The 12,051-nt window shown below is 39.7% G+C and overlaps 1 protein-coding gene across 2 annotated transcripts in view; it reads left to right on the top strand.

The window, feature by feature from the left end:
- NLRC4 (NLR family CARD domain containing 4) overlaps positions 1-12,051 on the top strand; it is a 93,367-nt gene that overhangs the window by 75,719 nt on the left and 5,597 nt on the right. For both annotated transcript variants that reach the window (XM_073557515.1, XM_073557516.1), the window contains 5 exons: positions 142-402; positions 557-610; positions 2,942-4,855; positions 5,851-5,943; positions 11,527-11,694. In XM_073557515.1, the coding sequence (XP_073413616.1) occupies positions 142-402; positions 557-610; positions 2,942-4,855; positions 5,851-5,943; positions 11,527-11,694 (2,490 nt within the window). The remainder of the gene's footprint in view (positions 1-141; positions 403-556; positions 611-2,941; positions 4,856-5,850; positions 5,944-11,526; positions 11,695-12,051) is intronic.

Here is a 12,051-nt window from a genome sequence, read left to right as displayed (position 1 = left end):
TTCATGGTAGTAAATGGTCATGTCATGGTGGAATTACTTATATTATTTATTATTTATGTTATTGCAATATACTTTCTAATTTAAGTATCTTTATTTGATTTATTATTAATTCACTCTTTTTATTTTGTTCTTCCTCCCAAGTGGAACCTATTCAGGAAAAGTTCTCAGGCTTGATAGAAAAAATTAACATAACAACTTCCACAAAAATAGTGGAAAAGCTTTATGAAAAACGTATTTTTTCAATGCAAGAGATGAATTGTGTGTTTGCTGAGAAGATAAGCGATAATGCAGCAAGGACACTTATTACAATGACTTTAAATAAAGGTGAAGAATCTTGCAATTGTTTTCTCCAGCTTCTTGAATCATATGATCAATTTCTTTTTCGGGATCTTTATGGACCAAGTGAGTACTTACAATATCTCAAACCTGTACCCCTCTTACGTCATGCTGTAAGTTGTAGGTTCAAGCAATTGGAAATTTCACTATTGAAAGTTTGCTTTTAATAAGTTGAATTTACTTTAAATATGTAAAAATTCTATTTTCTCTTTGTCACAAGCTTTCCCTGGTCGTGTTGAAAGTTCAATGGAAGTGGAAGGAGAAAGACATCAATGTGAGAAAATAGCCTAAAATACTAAATTATAATATGTCAGTTTCAGGATGGGTGAACACTGTTTTTGTACAGTGCTATATTTGCTATGAATGAAAACCAATATATTAATTCCTATTCACACAAAAGATTATGTTTGTAGATTTTTTTTTAATGATCTAAATGCATAAAAATAAATAGGTTATTTTTTTCTCGCTTTATGTCATTTTTTGTGCATGATAAAAATGCATAATAAAACACGGGTCAAACTAAGACTGCATTGAAAAATTGGGATTGTGGTGATGTAAAACAACTTTGCATATAATGATTTCCTCTGATGTTGCATTGCAACCTACAACCTACCACAATAATTGCAACCCATGGATGCAAATGGATTACATAGTAACATAGTTTTTAAGGTTGAAGGAAGACTTTAAGTCCATCTAGTTCAACCCATATCCTATCCTAACTTGCCCTAACATGTTGATCCAGAGGAAGGCAAAAAAAACCCATGTGGCAAACAGTAAGCTTCACCTTGGGGAAAAAAATTCCTTCCCGACTCCACATACAGCAATCAGACTAGCTCCCTGGATCAACGCAATATTAAGGAAACTAGTGTATATGCCCTGTAATATTATACTTTTCAAGAAAGGCATCCAGTCCCTTCTTAAATTTTAGTAGGGAATCACTCATTACAACATCATATGGCAGAGAGTTCCATAGTCTCACTGCTCTTACAGTAAAGAATCTGCGTCTGTGATTATGCTTATACCTGTGACGGGGACAGGGGGGTATCCTCTACATCTGGAGGAAAGAAGGTTTAAGAGTAAAAAGATCATTAGAAAGGTCTTTGTACTGCCCCAGCATATATTTATACATTGTAATAAGATCACCCCTAAGCCTTCGATTTTCCAAACTAAATAACCCCAACCTTAGATTTGCTATCGGTTGTCACAAGTTACATGTGACTTACTTGCTCTAGACTTCAATTCAAGTTGTATGGGATTGTGACTTGCCTGCAATTTGTCCATTTTATTTTGTTAAAGAATAGTCACGTGATTGCAGTCTGCACAGATGTTCTTGGTTGTGCAACTTGTGTGAAAATTCCTGTTGCAAGCCCCAGACTAAAGGCCCCGATACACACAGCGAGATTGCTAGCGAGATCGCTGATTTTGTGATGCAACAGAGCTCTTGCCAGCGATATCGCTGTGTGTGATATGCTTCAGCGACCGCCCCCCCGCCAAATATCGCTGATTGTGCAGCAATGTCCTGGGCCATTTTTTGATCGTTGGTCTCCCGCTGGCCAGCACGCATCGCTATGTGTGGCAGCGGGAGACCAACGATCAGCAAGCTCCCAGCGCTGTAAGCAGATGCTGCGAGCTGGTATCCAAAGTAAATATCGGGTAACTAAGCACACGCGGCGCTTAGTTACCCGCTGTGTACCTTGGATACCTATGTGCTCGCACTGGGAGCTGGTATCCAAGGTACACAGCTGGTAACTAAGCGCCACGCGTGTTTAGTTACCCGATATTTACCTTGGATGCCAGCTCCCAGCACACAGGTATCCAAGGTACACAGCGGGTAACTAAGTGACGTGCACGCTTAGTTACCGGATATTTACCCTGGATACCAGCATCCTCGCTGGTCCTGATCGCTGGTGAAATCTGCCTGTTTGACAGCTCACCAGCGATCAGGTAGCGAAGTACCAGCAATCCTGACAAGGTCGTATCGTTGTTCGGGATCGCTGGTGCATCGTTTAGTGTAATGGGACCCTAAGTGTAGAGCTACATGGTGACTTTGGCAGCAACACAGCTTGTGTGGCCAAATATTGCTATGGTGTAGCTGCTGCATTGTATCATCATGCAAGTGAATGCTGTTGCATTATGACCCCTAGAATACCATGACCACGACTAGAAAAAATCAACATGTTTTTTATTTTTTTTCAACTTGCATGTTCCTGAATTTTGAAGGTCTCTGTGTGATCTATTGTCATGATGCAACATATAGCGATCTTTGGCTAAGCAGTTTTTTGTCAAATTTACAAGTGGATCCTCAAAACAGAAATGCAAGGTCACCTCTGCCTGTTATGTGGATACATAGGCAATTAGGATGACAGTGATATGGCAGGGCAGGCAGAAATTAGATAATGTATGTATAGACAATGTATTTCCCGGGTTATGTCCATCCGGGAATTTAACTAAGGAGATTGTGTAGTGTGCATCGCAATAATCTGCTAAATAATAAACCCTATCATAAAAATATGAGTTATGTATACACCTACAGTACATAAAAAGACTACTTACATAAGATATCGTTATTGTAATAATCTATGATATGTTTTGTTTTATTTTTTAGATGTTAAGTCAAGCATAACGGAAAGTGATATTGATGAACTGGAAACGTTTTTGAAGCGTTTTTATCGGTACCCATGTTTTCAAAACTTTTACCCATTGGGTGAAGAAACAGGCATTGATATCATTTTTGATCTAGAAACAACTTTTACAGATCCTTTACTATGGAAGAAAGACATACACAATCGCAGGAAGGAGAAAATGAAATTTGAAGAAGTGTTACACATACTCAAGAGCCCTTGTATTATTGAGGGAGAAGCTGGAAAGGGAAAAAGTACAATGTTAAAAAGAATTGCTGTTCTTTGGGCATCAGAAAAGTGCCAACCATTACAAGATTATAAACTTGTTTTTTTTATAACTTTGCGTGGTACGAGAAAAGGTCTTTACGAAACCCTTTGTGACCAACTTTTTCCAGTTACGTACAACTGGAACAAAAAAGCATTCTTGCAAAAAATAAATGACCTTGGAGAAAAGGTATTGTTTTTACTGGATGGTTATGATGAATTCAATTCTGAAAGCTGCAAAGAAATAGATGACCTTATCAAGAAAAACCATAAATTCAACAACACAGTTATTGTAACTACAAGAACTGAATCACTCAGAGAAGTGAGACTATATGGTGCTTTGATTGTTGAAACAAGTGACTTCACTCTTGAAAGTGCCCAAACCTTGATCACAAACGTTTTAGAGGAAAAAGAAGCCGCCAGTTTGTTGAATCAGTTGGATGACTCTGATTTTATGAAAAATCTAATGAAAACACCACTGTTCCTAGTGATTGCATGTGCGCTTAGGATGGGGGAAACAGATTTTCAAATGAACACTCAAACTTCTCTGTTTTGTACATTGTATGATTTGATGATTGACAGAGGTTACAGCAAAATTAAAGATATAGAAGAAAACATTGTGGAAGAGAATATCAATTTGTGTGGAGACTTAGCTCTCAAAGGTCTTTTTGAACAAAAGTACGAATTTAGAACAGAGCAGTTAAAGAATATCATAGAGGATATCTTGCTTAAAATAGGGCTGCTAAATAAATATTCAGCTCAAAAACAAATCCCGAGTTATAGATTTTTTCATACATCATTCCAGGAGTACACAGCAGGAAGAAGATTATCTCAGCTATTATCATCAGATGAAACTGACCAAGTAAAGGCAGGAGAAAGTTATCTCAATAAATTGCAAACCATTTATGATGTGACCAACAAGTACAAAAACCTGCTATTATACGCATGTGGTTCATCCAAAACTGCCACTCAGAAAGTAATTTGTCATATTAGAAATGTGTATAAAAAGGAAATGAATGAAACCAGCTCTGACTTTGTAGAGTTTGGAATTAATCTTTTCTATGAAAGTGGGACCAAGAAAGAGATGAATGCAGAATTTGAACCCATCTTTGCTGGTAAAACTTTGCATATTAGCATGCATAATGTAGGTTCTCATCATGTTGAGTTTTTTGAGCACCTACCGGGGTGTCTAAGTGCTCTGCATCTGGTCAAATTAGATCTTTTTGGCAAAGAAGATAATTCAGAGACAAGATGCATAAATGTTCGATGCCACGATGATCTAAATGTACTTGAACCTCAAACATACATTTCTAAAAAAGTTGTCAACTTATTCTATGATTGGACTCAAGATTTGCAAACATTAGAGGTTACAATAAAAAAATTTGATCATTTGGATAAATACGATATAAAATTTCTTGGAAAAATATGTTGTTGCGCTAAACATCTAAGGCTCAATATTAGCTCAAGTGCTGGAATAACTGGGAAACTCACACGTATTGTGGACAATTGCAGAAGAATGAGAGAGCTTATTATCAATAACACTCCACTAACCAATGATGATGAGGCACGAATTGTGGAAATGGTAAATATGAAAACGTTAAGCATCTCCAACATGGATAAAGAGCATCGACAAGGTGAATATTAAATGTGTAATTATTTATTTTTTTATTTTTTTGTGATACATCTTTAGTTTTGCCAGAAACTTTAACCTCTGGTGAGTTCCATGTTCCACCATACTCTGGTCATTGAGACCCATGTAGAAGAGGTAATGTGCACCAACTCAAAATGTCCCAACACCAATCTACCATGTGGAAGAGGATTGAAAGTTCTATTTCAAATTAGTAGGATAGTTGAATGAGTGAATTGAATAAGAGTTCTCTTGTATAGAATACATTTTTAAACCACCAATGAACAATCGGTGACTACAAGCAACGAGGATCTGGTGATCATTTTCAGTTTTCTTCCTAACAGCATAGGAGAAATATTAGTGTTTGGCAACAGCTATCATGAGTGTTGGGTAACACAACAACAACCATTTGTACTTTTCTTACACAGATTTTTAGTGTAAAGGACCCCACATACATTAGATGGCTGTTGGTTGACATATACTTTGTCCAATTATTTTTCCAACAGCCATCTCGGCCAACTTTCCTATATACAGCATCGTTCGCTTGGCCAAGGACTCCTGTATTCTTTATGAGAAAGCCGCCAACTCACATGTCTGTCTGCAGGATATCTTTAGGAGAGCAATAAGATCGGCAGTATGAAATTGGACATCTCCTTCGACAATAAGTTGTCTGCAGCTCCGACACACTGTTGGACAAACCGATTGATATTGTTTTTTGGACAGTAATGCTTTCTCTACAGAAGCAGCTTTTCAATGAAACTGAATTGTAGCAATTATCTCTGGTTTACATCTACACTGGTCAGTTATTGGTAATTTCACTCAGAGACTAATGAATAATACAAGAATTGCCAAATGTAAAAATGCCATTATATTATGTAAATCATATGATCCATAATTCTTCATAACACAGCAACTCTTATTAGAAACATTTTTAAATAAGCCCAGTAAGTTCATGAACTAAATAATGTTGGCAGTAGCTCATATTTGTCTTTTGTATTCTAGAAATCGTATTAAATGGGTTATACAAGCTTTATGAAATTGAAAAGTTAATTCTGCACAACATCAACATAAATGAAAAAGATGGTGAAATCCTGGGTATGTATTTACCACAACTAAAGATATTCTTATATTATTACTATTAGCATTATCGCTGCTCATGCTTTTCCAGAGGACCGGTTTGCTTTCTTGCCATGTGCATTTTATTTATTAGTTATAGTGAATTAACACTTTTGTAACATTTCGTCTTTCATCTGATGTGTGCTCTAAAAGATATAAAAAAGACAGAATAAAAAAATAAAATTTTCTTTCTTAGAAAGCAATTTTCCTTAATTCCAAAACTATTGAAATAAAATTATCCATAGTTGCTAAAAAAAAAAATTATTTCTCTGGATCTGATAGCAGGATCTGAAAGATGTCAAACTTAAAAAAAATATAGCTGTGAGGTGGCCTATCTTTAGTTACGAGATATTAGAATAACCCTTAGTATTTTAGTGAAGACAATGTGTCCATCGTTGTTTACGAGGCACAATACGATCCTTCTTTTAGTAGCTGCTGTGCCTGGCATTACAGCTTACTACATCCTTGGGTCATTCAAGTAAATGATTATTATTATTTATTAATATAACTCCATTTATTCCATGGCGTTTTACCTGTGAAAAGGGCTATACAAAATATAAACGAGTACAGTAATCTTAAAAAAATAAAAGTCACGACTGGTACAGGAGGAGAGAGGGCCCTGCCCATGAGGGCTCACAATCAACAAGGGATGGGTAAGGATACAATAGGCGAGATTAAAATGGAACTGAGATGCAATACTAGACATAACAGGTACTGAAAGTATCAAGCCATGGCCATCAAATAATGCGGGTGGCATGGCATTTAACAGAATGCTGCGGCCAATATTCCCTCTAAGCTAATCAATCTGGAAAGAGTTGAAACAACAAAGAAATGAGGTCACCATGCCTAATTAAAGATATTTCACTCTGCAGCGTGGATTTCTTTTTAATGTTATCACTTCTAAAAGGTCCATTTACACTGCAAGATTATAGTAAACACGAACAAATCGAAATGGGCCGCTGATCACCTACAGAAATAGTAGGACGCTTATTTGGCAGATGAAAAGATCCTTTTATAATATGAGTAATAATAATAGGTAACAACATTAACAATACAATAATTAAAGCAAAATAAGACGACCCTGCTCGTGAGAGCTTACAATCTACAAGGACGTGGGGGAGATACAAAGTACAGGTATGTATTTGCAATGATGTATTTACAATGATGGTACAGCCATCTTGAGAGGGGGATAGATCGAGATAGTGAATGGGCTACACACATACTTACACATAAAATGACTTTGATTAGGGATCGTTATAGGCCGCTCTGAACAAGTGTGTTTTGAGGGAGTGCCTAAAACTATGCAAATTGTGGATGTTCCTAATTTCTTGGGGTAGAGCATTCCAGAGGATTAGCGCAGCGCAGGAGAAGTCTTGGAGTCGGGAGTGGGAAGTACGGATTAGTGCAGAGGTTAGTCGAAAGTTGTTTGCAGAGCGCATTTGTTGGCTAGGCCAATAGAAAGAAATGAGGGAGGAGAGGTAAGGGGGTGCTGCACTGTGGAGAGCTTTGTGGGTGAGAACAAGTACTTTGAGTTGGATTCTATAATGAATGGGCAGCCAGTGTAATGACTGGCGAAGAGCAGACACGTCTGAATACCGATTAGCTAGATGGACGACCCTGGTTGCTGCATTAAGGCTAGACTGGAGAGGGGAAAGTCGAGTAACGGGGAGGTCAATTAATAGAGCGTTGCAGTATTCCAGGCGGGAGTGGATCAAGGCAACAGTGAGGGTTTTTGATGATTCCATATTGAGAAAAGGGCGGATTCTAGAGATGTTCTTTAGGTGTAAGCGGCAAGAGCGTATATGGGATGTGAAGGAGAGATTGGTGTCAAACATAACACCCAGACAGTGCGCCTGCTGCTGGAGTGTTATTGTGATGCCACCCACAGAGAGGGAAATATCAGATTTAGAGCGGTTAGTAGATGGTGGGAGCAGAAGCAGTTCACTTTTGGAGAGGTTGAGTTTCAGATAGAGTGGACTTGATGTTGGAGACTGCGGACAGACAGTCACTGGTGTTCTGTAGTACAGTGGGGGTAAGGTCAGAGCATGACATGTATAGTTGTGTGTCATCAGCATCAAGATGGTACTGAAAGCCAAATCTGCTGATGGTGTGTCCAATTGGGGCTGTGTAGAGAGAGAAGAGAAGGGGGCCAAGGACTGAGCCCTGAGGTACCCCAACAGAGAGAGGAAGAGGAGATGAAGTGGAGCCAGCAAACAAGACACTGAAGGAGCGGTCAGAAAGATAGGAAGAGAACCAGGAGAGGTTAATGTCCTTAATGCCTAGTGACTGGAGCCTAGAGAGTAGGAGGCAGTGGTCAACAGTGTTGAATGCTGCAGAAAGGTCAAGAAGAATGAGTAGAGAGTGATCACCATTACATTATGATGTTATAAGGTCAATGGTCACTTTGATGAGGGCAGTTTCTATCGAATGTAGGGGGAGGAAGCTGGACTGTGAAGGATCTAGGAGGGAGTGAGTGGAGAGGTAATGGGTAAGTAGACCAGGCACTCCAAAAGTTTAGAGATGAAAGGGATATTTGAGACTGATCTGTAGTTATTTGTGCAGGATGGGTCGAGAGCGGGTTTCTCTTATAATGGAGTAGCGATAGAGTGTTTGAAGGTGAATGGAAAAATGCCTGAGAAGAGGGAGAGATTAAAGATTGTAGTTAGATAAATTGTGATGACTGGAGAAAGAGACTAGAGGAGATGTGAGGAAATGGGGTCAGTGATACATGTAGTCGGACGAGAAAAAGAGAGGAGTCTGGAGACTTCTTCTGTGATGGGATCAAATGTGGAGAGTGAACAAGGGGAAATGCAGGGAGGGATGTGAGTAACAGCACTTGGTGGTTGGGAGCAGATTTCCTGATGGATGTTATCTATTTTCTCTATAAAGTGGGAAGCCAGGTCATCAGCACAAATATCTGTGATATTGGTTTGTGCTTTCGGCCTGAGGACTGAGTGAAAGGTGTCAAAAAGTTTCTTGGGGTTGTTGGATAGTGAGGAGATCAGGGTGGTGTAGTAGGTCTGTTTGGGGAGGTGAAGGGCAAAGTTATAGGTTCTTAACATAAATTTAAGTGGTAGAAGTTTTCTGGTGAGTGAGTTTTCCTCCATAAGCGTTCAGCACTCCTAAATCATCACTGGAGAAGTCGAGTTTGCAATGTGAGTCAGGGCTGTTTTACTCTGTGTTTGGAGGTTCTGAGGGTGAGGGGAGCTACATGGTCCAGGGTGATTCAAAGAGTGTCGTAGTGATGTACAGCCATATCAGGACAGGAAAAAGAGGACATTGGAGACAGTGATGAGTGTACGGAGTCTGAAAGTGTATGAGGGTTAATGCTTGTAGATTTCTGAACATGTGGTAGGTAGGAGTGTGCTGGGGTGGGCGAGGATTTGTGAGTGCGAAGGAGAGAATGTTGTAGTCAGAGAGGGGAAGTGGTGAGTTATCTAGCTAGGAGATTGAACAGAGCCAGGCAAAGACCAGGTCAAGGGTGTTACCGTCCTTGTGTGTTTTAGAGGTAGAGAGCTGTGAGAGGCCAAAAGAAGTGGTTAGTGATAGAAGCTGGGATGCAGATGTGGAAGTGGGGCTATTAATGAGGATGTTGAAGTCTCCCAGGATAAGGGTTGGTAGTTCTGAGGACCTGATGTGCGGCAACCAGGCAGAGAAATGGTCAAGGAAATGGGTGGGTGAGCCTGGAGGGCGATATATGACCACTACTTTGAGGGAGAGGGGACGGAAGAGCCTGATGGGGTGGACCTCGAAAGAAGGGAATAAGAATCATGGAACTGGGGGGATGACCTGGAAAGTGCATTGTGGGAACAGGAGTATGCCGACTCCATGACTAGGTCTGTTTGTGGGTCTCGGGGAATGGGAGAATTGTAAGCCACCATGGGAAATGGCAGCAGGGGAGACAGTGTCATAATCCTGGATCTAGGTTTCCGTGAGGGCCAACAGATTCAGAGAGTTTTTCAGAAAGTAGTTGTGCAGGAAAGGAAGCTTGTTACATACAGACCGTGGATCCCAGAGGGCACAATTGAAAGAAGGAAATGAGGGAGTGCAAGTAATATTAATAAGATTAGTATGGTTTCGATATGAGGTAGGGTAGGGGTTGAGGTTGAAGGATGATGGACCAGCGTTGGGGGACATGTCCCTGAGATCAGTAGGAGTAGGAAGATAAAGCGCAAGTATTTTTTGGAATTGTAAGAATTCTTTGTGCGATATGATTGGGCAAGATAGGCTGAGGTTTTTCAGGAAGGTGAGGAGTGCATGGGAGCTGTATATGGGAGAGGGGAGTATAGAGGGGCTGATGTGTATGAGTCGTGATGGAGGGGGGATGGGCGGTGAATGTGGATAGCAAAGGAAACACAGAAGGGTAGGCATAAAGCATATGGTTAAAAGGGAGAGCAGAGTGTGGGTTACCTGACTCCTGTCCTGACTAACTGCCATGGAATAACTGCTATTTCTTGATGTTTAGCTTCTGTGATACTTTGCTTATGGGATGCATGCGACCCCACACATGTGTGCACCCCTTAGAAGGTTTCTAAATGTATTGCCCCCACTACAGATGGATTGTGGCAGCTGGTTTGAGATAATTTGGCAGCTAGGGCCAGCACACCAGGGGGTGGTTAGATGATCAAAGTCATTGGAAGCCTGGCTACATCTATATGCTATAGCACCTTCCACCAGATAACATCTAGACTGACCCCCATCATGGATATACAACAGTGTGTATTAAGTACAGTGCAGATGAATTATACCAATGATTTAGCAGGCACAGTAAGATATCTTGCTAGATGGTAAAGCGGCAGATGACAGACAGCAGACAGCAAGCAGAGATGGATACCATTAGAGGCTGCTTGCTGACATAGAATAAAGTGAATACATGCAGGATCAATGCAGTTGTTGAATGAGATGGATACCATTAGAGGCCTCTTGCTGACATAGAATAGAGTGAAGACATGCCGGATCAATGCAGGGATTGAATGAGATGGATACCTATATGAAGAGAGAAGATGGATGTTAATTCCTTGCCATGGAATAACTGCTATTTCTTGATGCTTAGGTTCTGTGATGCTTTTCTTCTGGGATGCGTGCGACCCCACACACGCAATGGCATAAATCATTCAGTACACATTATAAGTGTCGTCTGCCTGTGTAAACAGGCAATTAAATGGCCATCAACCTGCAAACAAAGCTACTGATTTTAGATTATTTAGTCCTGCACATCATCAAATATAGATGAACTCTTAGAGGGAACTGTGTCTGTAACCCCTTCAAACAGCTGATTTCTATGGATGTGAAAACTCAGAACATCACAAATCTGATATTGTTGATCTATTGTCAAGATAAATGCATCAGATTTAAAATTTTTGGATAAATAATTAATAAAGTAGGTTGATATGGTATTCAGTATTACAAAAAATGTTTAGCATAGTACTGTATATCATAGCAGTGTTTAGCATGGTGACAAAAGGGGCTTTAGTGACAATTGTAGCTGTATGATGCAAATGTTTTTCAGTTTTCTGCATTGTATAATACTGAAGTGATACATTTTTCTAACTTAAATTGCAGCCAATGGTATTTCGCATTTAAAGAATCTAGAAGTCTTGAAACTGTCAGTTCTACCCAACATCGGAAGCTCCATGGAACATGTAGTAAAATCAATTTCCCACTGTGACAAAATAAAAGAACTTTGTCTTATTAACTGTTGTTTGACTTCAAAAGCTTTGATTATTCTTTGTAAGTACTACAAATGTTACTTTCAAATTCATTCATCTAGGTCGGACTGGTTATAAGTGGAGATGAGTGGATGGATTTGCATGACACCGGTCCATCGTCCAAGTCAGTGGTACCTGGTGGCTAACCATGAATCCTGCGAATCTCTTATCATCTGGCTTCATGTCACATCAGCCTTTTCTAATGAAAAGCAACGCCTTAGACACTGAAAAGCAAGAGATTTGTGTGACTACTATCTAGCCGTCAGAAAATACTGAGAAAAGAACAAAGACACAGCCAGGCATAAATACATATATATATATATATACACTCACTGGCCACTTTATTAGGTACACCATGCTAGTAAGGGGTTGGACCCCC

The sequence above is a fragment of the Dendrobates tinctorius genome, unplaced genomic scaffold (assembly GCF_039654945.1).
Source record: "Dendrobates tinctorius isolate UK_male_01 unplaced genomic scaffold, ASM3965494v1 ptg000250l, whole genome shotgun sequence".
Lineage (NCBI taxonomy): Eukaryota > Metazoa > Chordata > Amphibia > Anura > Dendrobatidae > Dendrobates > Dendrobates tinctorius.
This window is presented reverse-complemented; position numbering and strand designations above follow the sequence as displayed.